Source organism: Miniopterus schreibersii (assembly GCF_964146895.1).
Source record: "Miniopterus schreibersii genome assembly, chromosome: 1".
Lineage (NCBI taxonomy): Eukaryota > Metazoa > Chordata > Mammalia > Chiroptera > Miniopteridae > Miniopterus > Miniopterus schreibersii.
Window position 1 is genome coordinate 192,758,433 of NC_138101.1, and position 19,900 is coordinate 192,778,332.

The window sequence follows — 19,900 nt, forward strand, 5'->3', positions numbered from 1 at the left end:
TCAGAGAACAAATCATCAGAGAGAATTTTAGTCGATGTCTCTGTAACCCTAAAATGACAAGGACAACACTGAGCAAATATTTAATGCCCACAGCTTTCATGTGTCCACATTTTCCCCAGCGCTGCCTCCACGCCTGGACCAGGGGGCAGGATAACGCCTGGGAAGCTCCTCGAGTCCTGGCTGAAGACGCGGTGACTCACTGGTTCTCCAGCCCCAGACCAATCAGGCAGTTAGACCCACCGTGAAAACAGAAAGCTGAAATCAATAGCTGGACCAACGTCAAACAGTCAGGGGTGAACAGAAGTCCAGAGCCCAGATGTCACATAGGGACTCCAGGCAGAATGCTGTCCCATTCTCTCCTACACAGGAGAAAGAAAGCAAAACTCTCCTGGAAAAATTACTCTGTTAACATTCCCCTAAAAGTTCTTTAACATTTAAAATAGAACAGTGGATTTATAATATTCCAGATTTTTACCTAAATATCTGAAATCTCCTAAGGTTAGGAAAGATCCCACTGGCAGGTGACATGGGAACAGAGGATGACAATGAAACCAACACTCACTGTGGGCTGACCATGTTCTTACTGGGAAGAACATGAGTCATCCCGTTTCACCCTCACAGTCTAGCAATTATTATTGCTGCTTTACTAATGAGGATCCCGAGGCCGCACAGAGAGGCTGAGTAACTTGCCCGAAGTTCCACAGCTAAGAGGTGGCAAGGCCAGGATCCCAATGCCAATAATCGCTTGGCCACTGTGCTCTGCTGCCTCTCACAGCTTAAGTTGGCCCTAGGGGAAGCCAAGTTCAGCCCCTCTCTCAAAAGTCGCCGCCCTTCAGGAAGTAAACAAGCATAACACCTGAACATATCCACTATTAGGGAAACTCAGAGAATGGGGCTGCCTCAGAAATATGATTCGGTGGTCCCAGATGATGAAAAAACTCTGGCCACAATATTCCAAACTGTCCTCAAAGTTCTCCCCCAGTTTCATTCTTGCTAGTGCATGAAGTTAAGAGCCAAAACTAATAAATAAAATGCCCAAAGGTCCGGGCAAATAGAAGTTTCTTCACTATAGAGTAGCTGGGAAATGAGGGGGGACCACTGAATGACTGACTGCCTCGGCTGGCAGAACAAATACAGGAACAGAGCATGTGGGATTTTCTACTTAAGAGAGCTGCCTACCCAGAAAATCAAAGCACTATTTGCCCACATCTGCCCCAGTCTTGTACTTCTTTCAGATTCTATTTCCTTAAAATTTCTGTTTTCAGTTTAGCATAATTCTCAAAAGTCATGTAAGTTCAAAAAAAATTTTTTTAAGTCCAAGCAGGTATCCTCTGCATTATCTTGTCTCATAAAAACCCTTGAACTTTCATCAAGCCCAATAGTCACTTAAGGAAGGTCATTTTCCCCCAAGACTTCTCATCAATCAACAGACCATTTCTTGAGCACCTACTACAGTCAAAACAGATGTTTGGCTCATTCAGTCTCTCTCATTGCTAATATCTTGACTTGCTGGATCTGCGGAAGCTCAAAGTGGTTTCCCACGAAGGAAACCTCAGACTGGAAAATCGAACCAGAAACGTGAAAGTCGTCTGTATACCCTAAGACTGAACCCTAGGCTGAGGCTCCTTCCCCGTGCCAACAAGAGCTAGTGCTGGCCTGGTCAAATACTTACTGAGCACTTTCTATATATAAGGATGTGGGAAACTACAGTAGCCGGGACAGTGAAGTGAGTGAGCGCTGAACTAGGTAAAGAAAAAGCTAAGCTCTAATTCTAGCTTTGGCCCTAAATTCCTCTGTGCCCTTGGGCTCTCCCTTTCTGGGCATCCATTTTCTTCTCAAAATCTAACATACGATGATCACTATTTCCCCAAAACCACCAAAACTTTGTGTTTTATATCCTGGGAGTCTCCTTGACAGTCTGGCTAAAGAACCAGTGGTGAACAGGTGGCTGTGAGCGAGCGGGACAGGAAGTGCATCCAGGTTTGCCAATTCCCATGTCGGGAAAGACACGTGTAACAGATGAACCGCCTTCCTCCCAGGCGGAGAGGCTGGGCACCGCTGGGGAGCAAGGCGGTGGGGCCACAAGGTCGGCTCCGCTGGGGAAGCAGCTTCCCCACCGCGAGCACCGGCTGGCAAGGAGGCAGGCAGTGAAAACCATGTGACTTTGAAAGCAAGCTGCATGATCGTTTCTCTAAAGATCAAACTGTAAATTCTGAATATCAAGAAAAGTCCTTTCTCACAGCAGCCTTCAGGTAGAACATTTTGGCAAGATGACCAAATATCTGCCTGAATCCCCAGACCTGCCAAACCATGTTTACGATGCATTTTGGCGCAGGCCAGGCCAGACACCACTCCCATCATCGTCTCCACCGCCTCTCTCTCTGCCTCTCACCCTGCTCTCTCTGCCTCTTACAAGGCAGTTCTGATGCTCAAAACACACAGCAACATACAAAAGACCTATGAAAAAAATGACCGCCAGTCTGTACATTCATAAAAGAACAAAAACTGACCAGGCTTTGGTATCCCTCCCTATTCTAATCCTCACGGAGGCAGAGGACCTATAAAATTGATGGGACACAAGGCTGTGGTCATTTTCAAAGTCACCGGATTTCTAATAACTTCAAAATCTCTCACAGGAATCATCTCTGTTTCTGAAGAGGGAAATATCAGTGTCAAGCCTTGGTTAGAATTCCAGAAAACTCGGCTGGGGACAGAGATGGCTCGGAGCTGTTGCTATTAGCAAAATAAGTGACATTTACCAAGAACCCTGGGCTAAGTGCCTTATTTACATGACTTATAATCCCCACAAGAACGCCATGAAATAGGAACTATTATTATGCTCCCTTTACAGAGGGGGAAATTGAGGCTGAGATGTGAAGGAACTTAGGAAAGAGTAGAGCCAAAAGATAGTGGGCCTTCTAAACAGGTAAGTGGCGCACGCCTTCCTGGCCCCATCCTGCCTCCAGCTTCCTCTGCCCGAGGGTGTGGGCTCAGGGTCTCTTGCTCGCTAATTCTCTGGTCAGGTGGCCCTCCTGCCAGCCGCTGGTGTCCATTCCCCACACCCAGGCACACCAGTGACTGCTGGGAGAAACCATCCCCGATGGTCCCAGGGGTACACAACCTGCTCCAAGCAGGTCGGCTGAGAGTCCCCAGCAGACCTTTGGCATAAACACTGAGGTAAAGCCGCCCAAACCCAGATGTACACTGTGCTGGCATGTAGTCCACGTGAGTACAAATGAAGATCAGCCCACTCTGCGAAGGAGAACGGAAATAATTAGCCAGCTTTGGGGTGCTAGGGCTTAAGCAGATGTACACTGTCACTTCTGCTCAGAGGATGTTCAGATGCCTCCCACTGACCTGCTTACTTCCCAAGGCACCACAGTCACCACCAGATTCCCCTTGGCATTAGAGAGGGTGAGAAAAGCTTTGTGCCCAGAGGCGGTCAAGCTGAAGGTTTCCCAGAGGTTGACCACAGTTCTCCACAATTTGATTTGACATTAAAAAAGGAATTATCCACTGGGACAAACACATGGTCCTCACTTACCCTTTCTATCTCTTGGAGGTACAGGAGCGCAATGTCCCCTGCTTTCTCATAACAGGTGATCACATCCTGTTCCCGGTCCATGTGGAGATTATTGGTCGAAGAGGAAATAGGCAACTTCTCTAAACAAAGTCCTAAAATTAAAAATCAAACACAAAAACTGGGTGAGTTGCTTTTCATGGGGCTTAATTTTTAAAATATTGCTCTAGAGGGCCAGACAGTGGATGCCGGAGATCATGAACTGTCAGAGAAGCAGATCCTCTGTCCTCTCTCTAAGGACAAACGGATCATCAAAAAGAGCACCTGTAAGTTATAGAGGAAAGAGGGCCCTAACTATGCACAAAGCACCGTGTGATTTTGATGCCCAGCTTGAGAACTTGACCCCTGTCACGCCATCCAGACAGAACAGAGCTTCTCAATCATGTCCCGATGTCCTTAAAGGATTTTAAAGGTAGGTAAAGTTAGGCTCACAGAACAATACCAGCGAAAGAATATTTTCTATCTCAAAATGCACACTTAACCAATCAAACATAAAAAGATTTTAGATGTTCTCAGAAGGCTCAGTTACTAGAAAAATCTTTCAACTCCCAGCCTCAGAGTTTGGGGCAAAAATCACACCATGGACCACCTCTCAGTTCTGGGCCGAGAAAACATCCAGAACTTCGCTTTGTGGACATTTCTTTGCAGATGGAGAATAAACTCTCAGCTAAGAGATATTTCAGGGCTGGGATGTATGAAAGGCTGAAAAAATAACAATGCTGAGGTAAGCAGCTGCAGTCTGAATCCAGCACCAGCCTCTGCACAGCCCTGGGCAACCAGCCTGGCGCAAGACGGACTCAGGGTTCCACCCACAGCCGGAGGCAGAGGGTCTCTGTACGGAGGGTCTTCAGTGCCACTACATGCAACAGGGCTTCTGCTGTGCCGAGTGCCCTGGGATACACGTGAACACACGTCCCACACATCCCGCTCCACAAAAAAGTGTGAGAAGATTACTACTGACAGAAACGAGAGCTGCAACTGGAAGGGGCCAGGGAGAGTCCCTGGAAGACCCACCCAGTCATCGAACAGATGAAGGAGCTGAGGTCTGCACGGTAAAGTCAGTGACTCACCCCAAACCTGAAGGGCAGTTCTTGGGACCACGGGAATCAGAATCCAGGCCTTCAGCCTCCCAAGAAACACCCATCAAGTTAGTGGCTGATTTGCAGGATGGACTTCACTAAAGACATCAGGAAATGAACCAAAGCCTCAGGTGCATCATTTTGAGAATGGCTCATCCAAGTTGCTCTTAAACAGCGACAGTCCTCGGGGCTGCAGAAAGCCACGGGAGGTGGTTGCACTGCCCGGGAAGGAGGAGCCACTTCTGTTCACAAGGAGCCAAAAACTCAGGACAGTGCACCTGCTGGCTCAGAGGTTGCCACTTTGTCACAGAAGGTGCAACTCGGCCAAAGATTTTGATATGTTTTAACAGGTTTACTGAGGTAAGATTGGCATGTAACAAACTACACATTTTTTTCAATGTTTCAATATATTTTTGTTGTTTTTATTTTATCAACTCAAGTCCATAGTTTACGTTTGGGTTCACTCTTTGTGTTGTGCAGTTCAATGACAAATGTTTTAATAATGTCAAGTGTCCACCATTACTGTGCTGTACACAATAGGGCCCTAAAAATGCCCCATGCTTCACCTATTCATCCCCACATCCCCTCCTCCCAGACCCCTGGTGACACTAATTTTTCTACTGTCTCTAGTTTTGCCTTTTCCAGAATGTCATATAGCTGCAATCATGCAGTATGTAACCTTTTCCAGGCTGGCTTCTTTCGCTTAGAACACTGATTTAAGGTCCCACCGTGCTCTTTAATGCCCTGCTAGCTCATTTCTTTTTGTTACTAAATAATCCATTTACCCACTAATCTATTCAAAGGCATCTTCATTGCTTCCAAGTCTGGCCAATTATGAATGAAGCTCCTATAAAATATCCATGTGCAGGTCTTTGTGTGAACATAGTTTTCAACTCAGTTAAGTAAAATACCAACAAGCACAATTGGTCGGTTGTATGGTAAGAATATGTTTGTAAGAAACAGCTAAACAAATACACTTTATTTACAAATTGTGTTGTTCCAAGGTTCCTCTATACTTACTTACCATCTGTCTACATTTTCTATCATTTATTGAAGTCTTGAGCCTAATTAACTGCCAGTGGTTGCTTTTAGGGTTTCACTTAACACAGTCTACTTCAAATGCTATTGAATAATTTCATATATAGTATAACACCTTTATAACCACATATTTCCATTTCCCTTTTCCCAGTCTTTATTCTGTTATTATATACATTTTATTGTTACAGAGGCTATAAATCCCACCCTACATGGTTATTATTGTTGTTGAAATAGTCAATTATCTTTTAAAGACATTTAAATAATGAGGAAAAACTCAAGTCACCATTATAGTCATGACTTCCAGGGCTCTTCATTCCTCTGTATAGGTTCATATTTCCTTCTGGCATCGTTTTCCTTCTTCCTAAAGGAATTCCTTTAACATTTCTTACAGTGCAGTTCAGCCATTGGGGATTTCCTTCAGTCACCGTGTGTCTAAAGGAGGTTTTATTTGGCGTTCATTTTTGAGAAATATTTTCATTGGTTGGCAGTTTGCTTCTTCTGCCTCGCCCTCCCCACCCACTCTAAAGGTCTGATCCACTGTGTTTTCACTCGCATGGTTTCTGACAATAAATCTGCCGTCACCCTCATGTTTGTTCATCCGCCTGTAATGTGCCCTTTTTTCTGGCTGCTTTTACAATTTTCTTTTATCACTGGGTGTGAGCAATTTGGATTATAAAGTGCTTTGGCTTAGTTTTCTCCATGTTTCTCGTGCTTGGGCTTCATTGAACTTTCTGGATCTAAGGGTTTATAATTTTCATAAAATTTGAAAAATGGTCAGTCACTGTTTCTTCAAATTTTTTTTGTTAACTCTCCTCCTTCCTGAGGGAACTCCAATTACACACATATTAGGCCACCTGAAGTTATCCCACAGCTCACTCATGCTCTTTACACCTTCTTTTTAATTTTTTCTTTCTGTTTCATTTTGGATAGTTTCTACTGCTATATCTTCAAGTTCACTAGTCTTTTCTTCGATGTCAAATCTTCCTTTAATTATGTCCAGTGTATTTTTCGTCTCACACACTGTAGTTTTCACCTCTAGAAATTTGATCTTAGTCTATATTTAGCTTCCATGTCTCTACTAAACTTTTTGAACACAAAGAATACAGTTGTACTAACTGTTTTAATGTCCCTCCAGTCCTAGGTGCTTAATTCCCTTTTCATTTGGAGCCAAAGTCGTTTGCGCCGTTGCAAAAAAAAAAAAAAAATCATTCAGCAGCCTCTCCAGTGTGAACTTTGTTCCAACCTCCTGAAATTTTCTTTGAAGAACGCGAGGTAAGCCAAACAAGTGCACCATTTGGTAGCACAACTCCAGAACAACTCAAACGCAACTGAAGCTCCAATGTGTGCTCTAACTTCTCCTTTGTGCAAAATAAAAACCACCAGAAAACAACAAAAAGAGACAAATTGATTCAGAATCTGCCTTCTGCTGTATAAGAAGCAACCAAAGGATGTGCAAGTTGGTATCAGAGATTTAATACAAAGAAAACAAATTACCCAGTGTGTCAAAGGGCCAGGAAGAAAACAGGTCCATTCTTTGGCACTTTGTACCACTGCAGCTGGACTCAGACCACTACAACTCACCAGGATGACCAAGGCCCTCTGGGACCTGCCATGCCCACAGAATAAAAAAAAAAAAAGCCAAATCCAATTCAATACAGTTAGACTACCATCTGTATTTTGAGTTCCAAAATATTAAGACCCAGTCATCTAGGGCTGTAGTCTATGGCCATTCATGGTCACTAAGAATATTAAACCAGCTATAAAACTTAACCCTCCACTGTGACAAGAGGCTGGTATTTTCTGTGGGTTCGTGTTCTAATTACGCAGATATGTGGACACTCAAGGTCTCAGCCAGCAAGTGAGTCCCCAGCAAGGAGTCCATCTTTGGGTAGGAGGCTCTTTATGGTGAACATTATTTCTTTCCTTCTCCCAAATGCTACGACATTCATCCCATGTGCCACTGGGCACATGTCAGAGCAATAGTGGAGTCTTGATTCACCACAGGGAATGCGTGGCCATGCAGCTCAGTTCCAGAATATTTAGTTCTCTGTCGAAAGCTGCTTACATACCCTCTGGACTGGACTATAACATTTCAAGTGTCTGGGATCAGATCAACACTGTCTGAGAAGCGGAGTCCTGAGGTCATGGCCCAAATTGGCCCTTATTAAAATGTCAGATGACACCTTGTCAGTTTGGAGAGCTATTATCAATAATGTTTTCAGCTACCTTTTTTCCAGAGAAATGAATGACAAAAATGCAAAAGCCAGACTAGATAAATAATTGGTGCAACAGCAACACGTAATGAACATCTCAATAAGATCTGCATGACCAGCCTTGGCTGGGAAGCTCAGTTGGTTAGAGCATCGTCCTGATACACCAAGGTTGCAGGTTCGATCTCTGGCCAGGGCACATGTAGGAATCAACCAATGAATGCATAAATTTGTGGAACAATAAACTGATAATTCTCTCTCTGCCTCTAAAATCAATTTTTTTTAAAAAAAAGATCTTCATTCCAGAATCAAAGCTGTGTGCAGAAAAAGTAGAAATAAAGCACTCTGACCAATCCTAGAGGCTGGCTTCAAAGCACGGGTGAAGAAGGCGGCTGAGTAGCCACTGGGCCCCAAACTGATCTCCCTGCCACAGGAGGGGATTCCCACAGGCAGACTGACTTCTGAAAGGTGCTTTCTGGGAAGGGTAACACATTTTAAATAAATTAATGGTAAGAAAAAATCATTCAGATCACACCTGACTGCTTCTGAAGCTCTTCTGTGGGCATTAGCCTGTTTGGGCCTGTTTCTCGGACACTAGCTCCTTACCAAGTTGCAGAAAAAGACTCTCAGGAAGTTAAGTGACTTGCCTAAGGTCTGAGCAGGGGCCAGAATCTGGGGCAAATGTATCCTACCCTGGGCGGCATTCTGAGAGGAAACGGGGACTGCTGAGTCGGATGCAGGGCAGAGTGTCAAAAGCAAAGGTGTTGTGCAGACGCCCGCAGGCAGGAGGTGTGTGACAGCTGGGAGGGGCAGCAGGCAGCTGAGGAGCAGGCTGAGGACCCTGGATAGTTTAAAAGTTCAAGTGTGCTCAGCCTCAAGTGTCCTATTTAGGTGTGACTTACAGAACATAGTGCAGCAAACAGGACTCCACACTGTTTCCTTCCACATCGAGGTTTCATCCCATGACAAGGAGCTCCATTTCATTTCCCCAAGGGCTATCCACCCAGAGCTTTGGCTGAGGAAGTGGAGAGCTATAATCTCCTTGCCAAAATATCCAGTGGTCACTCAGGGGTTAACACCCCAAATTCTCTCAGGATCCCTCAGCTGGGAGCCTGACCTGGGTATGCAGGACCAAACAGTTCCAATAATATGGAAGCTTCATTCGTCAAGGTCCTCAGCACCCAGCACTATGCCTGGGGTTTGACGTGCACCACTCGTAATCCCCACAGCCACCCTGCAAGGAGGGTGTTAACAGCGCCTTCTAGATAACACTCAACTCAGGGCTCCACCACTAGTAAAATGATAGAGCCAAGTCTTGACCCCTGGCCTATCTGACTACAAAACCCTGCTTACAACATCTTGTGTCCACTGAGCCGCTGACAGCATATTCAGTGCCTGATAACAGCAATGACAATAAAAATGAGTTTCAAATTGTAAAGGCACAGGAATCAAAGTTCAGAGCCCCAGGGCAGTGGTTTCTCCTCCCACCAAGAGCTGCACCACCCCAGGCACTGCCCTGAATCGCGGGCACCCACTCCGCGTGTGTTATGAAGGGTTGAACTAAAGGGATGCCATCTTAGCTGTGTAACTTTAGAAGATTAACAGTCAAAACAAATATTTGGGTTTTTTAATCGCATTAAATGAACATGGAATTAATCTGTGAAGTTATGTAACACAATAAAAGACTATAAAACATAATTATGTGAACTATGGACTAAGACATTCGGCACTGTTTCCTCATGTCTCTTAACCGCATCTCTGGGAGCCTAGCTCAGGACAGGTACACCCTGTCGCTTTGCTGTAACATGACCCACGGGACAGTCTCTAACTGGAAGTGCCAGAAAAACTTTATTATAATACCATGTCTCTGATAACCCAGCCCTGTGGTATGAACTTCAAAGGCATCAGGACGATTTCCAGGGATCTCAATTTCCAGGGCTGAAAAGAAACTCAGGAAAAGAGATTCAATATCCTCAGAGCGCAGTCCTGGCAAAGGCGGCGCCAGGTTGCTGGTCCCGCGTTCTCACCTCCGGAGTGGCCGCACTCCCACAGGTGTCAGATGTACCCAGCTCAACGAGGGGACAAGCCCCTGCACACGGTGTGGAGAGAAGACAGCCGGCGGGAGCCAACCGGGGGGGTGGGGATGCGGCAGCTGCCCCAGGTCTCCTGTGAAGTCCTGTCCGTCCAGAGCTTCTATCAGCTCTGGTGGTCTCTGGGCTGCGAGCCACAGCTGATCCCTCTGGGTGCTTTTAGAAATCGCCGTCTTGTGCATGTGTACACACACACACACACACACACACACGCACACGCACACGCCGCTCATAAAAGAAGAGCATGCCAGGCCCCGAATTAGACATTCACCTGCTACAGCGCATGATCTTTCAGCGTCCCTTCCACAGTTCTGTGAGCAAATGAGATGCTCAATCAACCTCAAATGCTCACTAAACGTGTTTGCAATTTGAACGTATGCTCGTCAAGTCTCTATTTAGTGACCACGGAACGGTGACAACACCACATAGCTTGTGCGACATGCCAGACGCTGCTCGGAGAGCTGGCACGATTCTTCTAACCTTATCACAGGAGCGAGGAAGGATTTACTGTCGTCCCGCGTTCGAGATGAGGCCACAGGCCTCTGAGCTGCTGGGTGACTCACCGAGATTACACAACTGGTAAGTGGCAGAGCGAGGACTCCAACCAGACACTGACTCCCGAGTTCCTGCTCGGAGCCCTTACGTTACACCCTCCGATACCTCTCATTTGTCTGTCTGTCTCTACATGCAAAGCTGTGCTAGGTAGTGGCTAAGAGTGTGGGCTCTGGAGCCAGATTTCCTGGCTCCTAATCTGCAGCTGACTTTATATGTAAAATGCCATGTGCTTAGAACAGTACCTGGCACAGAGAGCTCTCAAAAACAGTCACCATCATGATGGTCTTTTGCATCACTGTTATCTTTGGGTGACAGCAGGCTGGAGGGTCTCTAAGTGGGAGCATTTTATTCATGTTTCATTATGTTTATATACATTTTAGTAACAGATACATTGATATATTTTCCATATGCCATAAAATTCACCCTTTAAAGTGCACGATTCAGTGGTTCTAGTATATTCACATAGTTGTGGAACCATCACCACTAGCTAATTCCAGAAAATCTGCATCATCCCGAAAAGAAATACCATAGCCATCAGCAGTTACTCCCAGGGCCTCCTCCCACACCCTGGCAACCACTAATCCACTTTCTCCATGGATTTGCCTATTCCTGTTATTTCAGATAAATGGAATCATACAGTATGTGACTGTCTGTATCTGGCTTCCTTCACTCAGCACATTTTCAAGGTTCCTACCTATTGCAGCAAGTACCAGAACTTCATTCCTTTTTCGAAAGTTGAGGTGAAATTCACATAACATAAATGTAGCCACTTTAAAGTGAACAATTCAGTGGCGTTTATTACATTCACAAATACTGTAAACCTCCACCTCTATCTAGCTTCAAACACCCCATTGCTTTTTTTTTTTTTTAAAATATATCTTTATTGATTTCAGAGAGAGGAAAGGAGAGGGAGAGAGAGAGATAAAAACATCAATGATGAGAAAGTCATTGATCGAGCCCGCAACCTGGGCATGTGCCCTTACCGGGAATCAAACCCCGATCACCTGGATCCTAGGTCAACCCTCAACCGCTGAGCCACGCCTGGCCGGGCAACCCCATTGCTTTTTATTGCTGGATAATATTCTACTGTATGAATATAAAACATTTTATTTATCCATTCATCAGTTGGTAAACATTTGGGTTGTTTAAAGTTTTTGAATATTATGGAGGCTGTTGCTATGAATATTCATGTCCTCGTTTTTGTGTGGACGTATATTTTCAGTTCTCTTGGATACATACCTAGAATAGAATTGGTAGCTTATATGGTAATCCTATGTTTTACTATTTTTAATCTTTGTGCTAAAAATCACATCTATTCTCTAGACCGACCTGGATTCAAACCCTGGCATCTCCATTTTCTAGCTCTGTCGCTCTCAGCAAGCTGCTCTGCATCTTGGTGCCTTGCCATGTAAATGTGTACTTGACAAGCAGTAACTACTTGTATTATCAAGGACATTCCCTGAGGGCAATGACAATCCTCAGTTTCTCTGAGGGGGATCTGAGAAATACAGAAGAGCACGGAGAAGAAAATTACCATCATCCACATTCCCCCCACTCTGAACTAAGCCCAGTTAACACTGCAGCTCAGACCCTCAGCCTTGATAATACATAACCCCATGTACACTTTGGTCTTGGTTCTAGTTTCTTTCCTAAAAAAAAGTGGACTTATTACCCAAGGGGATCCCGGCAGTGCAGCGGGTAGCCCCTGGGTGACCCAACTACGGCAGGGAACAAGAGCTGCCGGAGAAAAGGCGAGGGCTGAGCTTCCCAGAGCAAGACGTGGTCTTTCCCCCCAGAAGCTCCATCTCTGGTGGGTGGAAGGGAAAGACATTTTCCAAACAATGTAAAAAGTGCATCGCTGAGACAGACATGGTGTCACAGAAGAACCAAGCATAAGCACAAGCACCTCAGTGGACCGTCGCGAGGCCTACAGCCCGCAGACCTTCCTGGGACTCTCTGAGCTCTGCCTGCCTCCAGAAAGAGAACCGATGAGCAGTCCACTGACATGGAGCATGAATATGGGTCAATGGCAGTAACAGGGCTCTTCCTCTTCTTAACCATCTAAATATAAACAGGAAGCTTGGACCAGCAACCTGAGATGAGTGGCCACATGCGACACAGCATCTGCCTCCCACCATTCGCAGAACTGTTCAGCCCAGAGGGCAGAGGCCCGGGGAGGTCACCGGGGGGACACACCCAGCGGCACCCCAGGCCGTGGGCTTCCCAACTCCGCTCATTCTCACTCCTGCTCCCTTTTCTGGGTTTTGCCCACAGGCAAAAGGACTCCCCTGGCCCCACCTCTACCACCCATTCCCTACATCATGGACTTTTCAATAAAACTACTTTTTTTCACTACACCTGAAGGAAACTCAAGGCTTCAAAAAGAGCGAAAAGCAGCTTGAGGCAAAAAACTGGCTCCTCTAGCTTCCCTTTTCCTCTCGCTCAGCAGAGGGAGGAAACTCAAGCTCTGAGGGGGCTCACGGGGCACCCCAGGTCATACAGGGGTTACTTGCAGGCCAGCCCTGAGCCCTGAGCCAAGGAGCTGACAGCAAGTCCGCTGGGCTGGGGCACGGCCGTACAGACTGGACGACGCTTCTGCCCGGGAGGAAGCCTAGCCGGTGGCTACTTATCTGTCCTGCGGTCCAGGGTCCCTGGAAGGTCATGGTCATTAGCACATGTCCAACTCATAAAGGTCAGGGCTGGATTCTGTCCCTTCGAGACCTGCACACTCATCTACCAACAAATCCTCCAGGAAAACCCTCCTTGGGCTTCTACCGCCCTTATTACCACTAATTTTTGGTCTATGAAAAAAAAGGAGGCAGGTGAACTCCTCCCTGCTAACCCTCTGCTACCAGAAACACACACCCGGGAACCCTCCTGCTTGCAAGTGGTCGGCGCCCAAGGCTGCGGGTCTCTGCCTCGTCCCCGCAGCGAGCAGGCGCCCAGAGCGAGGGGCAGCCGGCCCGGGGACAGACAGACAGACGGGCCCAGAGCGAGGGGCAGTCGGCCCGGGGACAGACAGACGGGCCCAGAGCGAGGGGCAGCCGGGCCCGGGGACAGACAGACAGATGGCTGCGAGCAAACGCCCAGAGCGAGGGGCAGCCGGGCTGCGAGCAAACGCCGGCCCCAGGCCCCGCTTTCTAGACACGGCGGGCTCCCCGGGAGGCTCCCTGAGCCCAGGTTAGTGACGGAGGCCGGCGGCCCGCCCTCCTCTCCGACCCGACCCCGCGCACCTCTGGGTGCAGCAGGTGAACCGCCCCAGGGGACGGGCGCCGGGGCTGGAGGCGGCGGCCAGATCCGCGCGTGCGCGAGCAGGGGCGAGGCCGCGGCGCGCGCGCCCCCTGGCGGCCGTGGCCGGCACACGGGGTGACCCCGGAGCGCGGCGCGTCCCCGGTGTGGCCGGGACCGAGCTCTGAGCACAGGACTTGCTCAGCGACCTTCTGCGGAGCCCCGGTTTTCAGCGCGCCCGGAAAACCAACGAACCCTGCTGTGTAGATAAGAAGCCCGAGCGCCGTCAGGCAGAAGACGCCTCCCAAGGCCTCCGGCGACAGGCACGCTGGCTCTGGGGGCCACCGGACAAGCGAGGCGCCTCGCGGCTCCCGGGTCGGCGCGGCCTCGGTCGTCCTGGGAGCTCCTACAGGACGCCAGCCTCAGTCTGCCGAGCAGGCGCCTGACAGCAAGGAGAGAAAGCCCCGGGGCTGCAGCGGGGGTCCGCCCTCCGCTCCTCTGAACCGGGGCGTCTGCCTGTTTCCCTCTCGGGGGTGCTGTGAGGGTGAAGGGTGTTAAGGGGCAAGTGCTTAGAGGGTGTTTGCAAGGAATTTTTAAAACACTGTAATTATTAATAATTTACTACTGTTATTCCAGAACCTGGCACATAGTAGGAGCTCAACAAACCCGAGTTCCCCCCGTCCAGGAGGCTGCAGTGGGCCCTGTCCCCCCAGTTCATGGTCAAGGCCCTGGCGGCCCAGCGAGCCCAGCCCAGCACAGCTCCCTGCACCAGCCCCAGCCCACTGGGGGACAGCGGAGAGCCAGCTCTGACACCCTCCTGCTGCACAGAACAGTCTGTGCTCTGCTCCCACCCCCGGAGAGCGCCGCGCTTTCCAAATGTGGAGACGTTTTCATTCCCAAACCATCAGGAACATTTGGGGGAAGAAAATGAACACCAGACATGATTTGAAAATGATGGAAGCTAAGTTATGGGTGGTAGCAGATAAGCACTGTACTCAGAATCCAGAGTCCTGGTTTTTAAATATTAAACAGGAGCCTGGACTAATTAGGTGATTTTTTTTTTTTTAATAACCTGGCCAGCTTTGTATGAGTCTAGGCCCTAAGGAAATACTAGAAGTAAGGACCGAAATCCTAAGAGTGAAAAAACAGCAGCTAGCACACAAATGCAGGGGAGAAAACTACATTAAAGAGGCCCAAGGAGTCACTGGCTTTCAAAGAAAATGAGCCACCGGAGATGGGCTCTTCAGGGCCAAACAAGCTGAAAGTCCACAAATCGGGATGGTCCAACCTGAAGCTGAGTGTAGGTAGAGAGGAATTAGAGACAAGATCATTTGTTTTATATTAGGCCCAAAACAAAATCTATTTTCATCTAAAATAGAGAGGATTTCAGAATACACTGAAAACACTACACAAGCACCCTGTGGGACAGGCACTGTCCCTGATGCAAACGCAGGGACACAAAGCAAGCAGCTTGGATGAGACACAGCCCAGAGCCCAGCCCAGAGCAGGCACTCACGTATTTGCTGGTTTAATGAATCAATTATATGATCTAGTTTAAGAGAGGCAAGTGGCAGATGTGAAATAATTCAACAAAAGCTGAGTGCCAAATTGGATGGTACTGACTATAAACAGAGGTGGATCAGAGGAAGGAGAGACTGAAGTGGACAACAGAGCTGGAGAGCTTGTCACCAAGATGTCACCAAGGGTGGCCTCCTCATAGGGAAGAGAAGAAGACTCCCAGTTGGAGGGAGAAGACAAACAGAGGTGGGAATGGGCTGGTAGCAGTGAGGGCAGGTAGGTGGGCGGGCAGGCTGGCAGGCAGCCTGGAGCAGAGTGTGGGTGGCACAGAACAGGACACAGCCTCCAAAATCTGGAAAAATGCTCGGCTGTGCTGAGACTTGTATGGTTAGCAGGAGGACTCATCAGGGACCCGAGCTTCAACAATTATGGAAAAGATAATATTTGGGTGGGGAGGGGTCCACTCTTGATTACCTCAGTCTGGATTTTCCCTGGTACATTAAACCTCAGACTGACTGGTTCTGGCACTCAATCCACTGTCTACTTACTGCCTTCACATTTTAACTTCAACCTATTTAAGAATATAAACCTGCCACGCATGTTCACATGCTCATGTGTTTTAGGCCCTGTGATCTCCAGCGGAAAGCTCTGTGTTATCTGCATCCCTCCTCCCCTTCATCAGCCCAGGCTCTCTGTCCACAGGGAGAGGTCCCCTGTTACATGCTGGGGTCTCAGTTCTTGCCTTCCTCACTCTCTGTGGTCCTCTGAGGGAGCTTCAGCCACTCCTGGGTTGTAACCAAATCTACACAGTCAATTCCTGAATCCTGAAGCCAAAACATCAATAGCCTAGAAACCCTTCTGCTGAGCAGCAGCCGCAGAATTACAATGTCTCCCTGGATACGCCCTCTTGTGGTCACAGAGGTAACATCACGTTCAGCTCCAGCCCAGCATCTCCTGTACTCCTCACCTGGTTTAACCACATCACTACCTGCCCAGTGAGCTAAGCTAAAAGTCTCACAGTCATCTCCTTCCCTGCCTCAACCACCTTCCCACACCAACTCTCCAACGCACATACTGTCTCCATGACCTACTGCAATCCAGGCTTTTGCAGGATTTGTCAGAGTCCAGCTAGGACAAAGCGATCAATCTATTTCAAACAGAGGAGACAATGTGTGGAATTGTCTACATGGGGGATGAAACAGATGGGAAGGCAATCAGGACGTATCACATCCTAGAATTCTGCGGCAGCAGGAGGCCACTAGCATCCCTAGGGTTGGAAAGACAAAGGGAGGCGGCGGAGTTGCAGGAGCCGGAAGCTGAATGGGAAGTGGAGCCCAGCAGAAGCTCCCTAGCAGAAGCCGAAACCACAGAGGGAGGGTTTGGCTGACCGAAGGGGAGCTACTGAAGAGACCCAAGGTGCTGCCTGAGGCAAAGAAAGAGAGATAGCCTGGATTCCCTCGCCTCTTGCCCTCTGAGTTCCTGCCAGTGTGTCCTGTTGGCCAAACCTAGGCAGAAATGAACTGATTTGGGCACCTCAGAAACAGCCTGTACAAGTCAGACCCCCTGAAATGCAGAACAGAGGGGAAGGGCCCAAAGCCAGCTCATCCCCCAATCAGTCTCCTTCCCCATAATCTTTAATTCCTTCTCACCCATTCTCCACTCTGTGCCAGGAAGATCTTTCTCACTTATAAACTTAATTTAGTTCTCTTGCTTAAAACCTGGCTGTGGCTGGCAGTTTCTTGCAGAAAAAACAGGATTCATCCAGCAGGCTGACTTTGTCGATCAATTGCAAATAGAGGAAATGCTGCTTCCCTTGACTATACTGAGCTTAATTTATACCATGGGATAAGCTGTTACTCGAGGTATTGCTGTAGAAGAAAACAGAGACTCCTCCTCAAAGTCACCCACCCTAAATCCTTTCTGACCAGGACTGTTTGCCATGGCTGGGAGGCTCAGGGGGCCAATGAAAAGATGCTGTGCAGAAGAAACTGGAGAAGAGTAAAGGCTAGTAAACTCTATTAAAGGAACGGAGTAACAGGAGATTGAATTAGCAATAAAAAAACTTCCTACAAAGAAAATCCCAGGCTCAGATGGCCTACTGGTGAATCCTACCAAATGTTTAAAGAAGAATTAGCACCAATCCTTCACAAACTCTTCCAAAACGTAGAAGAGGAGAGAGCATTTCACAATTCACTCTATGATACCAGTATTACCTCGATACCCAAACTAGACAAAGACATCACAAGAAAAATACACCAGTATCCATTATGAATATAGATGTAAAAACCTTCAACAAAATATTAGTGCACCAAGCCCGGCAACATATAAAAAAGATTATGTACCATGACCAAGTGGGATCTATCCCAGGAATGCAAAGCTTGTTTAATGTATGAAAATCAGTTAATGTAATAAACCATATTAGAAAAATAAAGCACAAAATTACATGATTATGAATAGGAAAAGCATTTAACAAAATCTAACACTCAACAAAAAGCCTAGAAACATAGAAGAATTTCTTCAACCTTCTTCGTACTTACTATTGAAAGACTGAAAGTTTTCACCCTAAGACAAAGACCTCTGCTCTGGTCACCTATATTCAACACTGTGCTGGAGGTTCTAGCCAATGCAATTAGGCAACAAAAAGAAATAAAACGCATCCAGACTTGGAAAGGAAGAAGGAAAACTATCCTATTTACAGACGACATGATCTTATATATACAAAACTGTTAAGAACCTACAAAAAATTATTGGAGCTAATAAATGAGTCCAGCAAAGTTATAGGATAAATACACACCCTGGCCGGTTTGGCTCAGTGGTTAGAGCGTCAGCCCACAGACTGAAGGGTCCGGGATTCGATTCCAGCCAAGGGCACGTACCTCGGTTGCAGGCTGAATCCCCGGCCCTAGTTGGGGTGAATTCAGGAGGCAACCAGTCAATTTGTCTTTCTCACATCAATGTTTCTCTCTCTCTCTCTCTCTCTCCTCCTTCCATTCTCTCTGAAAAGTAACAGAAAAAATATCCTCAGGTGACTCAGGTGAGGATTATTTAAAAAAAAAGACCAATGCACAAAAATCAATTGTATTTCTATATACTAGCAATGAACAATTTAAAAATGAAATTAAGAAAATGATTTCACTCTGATAGCATCCAAAAGAATAAATACTCAGGAGTGATTTTAACAAAAGGAATGTAAGACTTGTACACGGAAAACTACAAAACATTTAAAGACATGAAAGAAGACATCCCATGTTCATGGATTGGAAGACCTAATATTGTTTAGATGGCAATATAATTCAAATTGATCTACAGATTTATCATAATCCTTATCAAATTCCCAGCAAGCTTAATTTTTACAGTAACTGACTATTTGATACTAAAATTTATATGGAAATGTAAGGGACCCACAAAATCCAAAATAATCTTTTTAAAAAGAACAAAGTTGTAGGACTCACACTTCCCAATCTCAAATTTTACTACAAAGCTACAGTAATAAAGACAGTGTGTATTAGCATAAGGATAGACATATAAACCAATAGAATAGAATTGAGAGTCCAGAAATAAATCCTCACATTCATGTTCAATTGATGTCAACAAAGATGTCAAGACAATTCAATGGGGAAAAAAGTCCTTTCAACAAACGGCACAGGAATTACTAAATATCCACATGCAAAAGAATGAAGTTGGACTCCTACCTCACACTAAATAAAACAATTAACTTAAAGTAGACCATAGACCTAAATGTAAGAGTTAAAACTATAAAACTCAAAGAAAACAGGAGTAAATCTTTATGACCTTGATTAGGCAATGGTTTCTTAGATACAACACCAAAAGCAAAAAAGCAATAAAAGAAAAAAGTAGATAAACTGAACTTAATCAAAATTTATAATTTTTGTGTTTCAAAGGACACCATCAGGAAAATAAAAAGACAGCCCACAGAATGAGAGAAAATATTTTGAAAAGCATATCTGTAGAGGAACTTGTATCCAGATTCTATAAAGAACTATAACAACTCAATAACAGAAAGACAAATTACCCAATTAAAAAAATGGGCCCAAGATCTGAATAGACATTTCTCCAAGGAAGATATAGAAAAACTGTTCAACATCATTAGTTATTCAACATCATTAAATAAAAACCACAATGAGATACCACTTCACATATGCTAGAACTGTAGTAAAAAGAACAAATAATAAAGTGTTGACAAGGGCGTAGAGAAGCTGTAACTTTCAGAGTACTGCAGCCGCTTTGGAAAACAATTTGCAGTTCCTCAAAAAGTTAAACACAGAGTTATCACATGACCCAATAATTCCACTCCTAAGTATATAATCAAGAGAAATGAAAACATATATCAACTTCAAATTTTGTACACAAATGTTCATAGCAGCGTCACTGATAATAGCTCAAAAGTGGAAACAACCCCATGCCCATCAACTGATGCATGTGTGCGTTAATAAAATATACAGAATGTGGTTTATCCATACAGTGGAATATTATTCAGCCATATAAAGGAATGATACAAGCTGCAACATGTGAGAAGCCTGAGAACATTATGCTAAGTGATAGGAGCCAGACAGAAATTATCACATATTATATGATTGCATT

The 19,900-nt window shown here is 46.1% G+C and overlaps 1 protein-coding gene across 3 annotated transcripts in view; it reads right to left on the minus strand.

Moving 5' to 3' along the window:
• Positions 1-19,900, minus strand: part of TTC7B (tetratricopeptide repeat domain 7B) — a 186,495-nt gene that overhangs the window by 135,371 nt on the left and 31,224 nt on the right. For all 3 annotated transcript variants that reach the window (XM_081136224.1, XM_081136223.1, XM_081136222.1), the window contains exon 4: positions 3,545-3,675. In XM_081136224.1, coding sequence (XP_080992350.1) covers positions 3,545-3,675 — 131 coding nt within the window. The remainder of the gene's footprint in view (positions 1-3,544; positions 3,676-19,900) is intronic.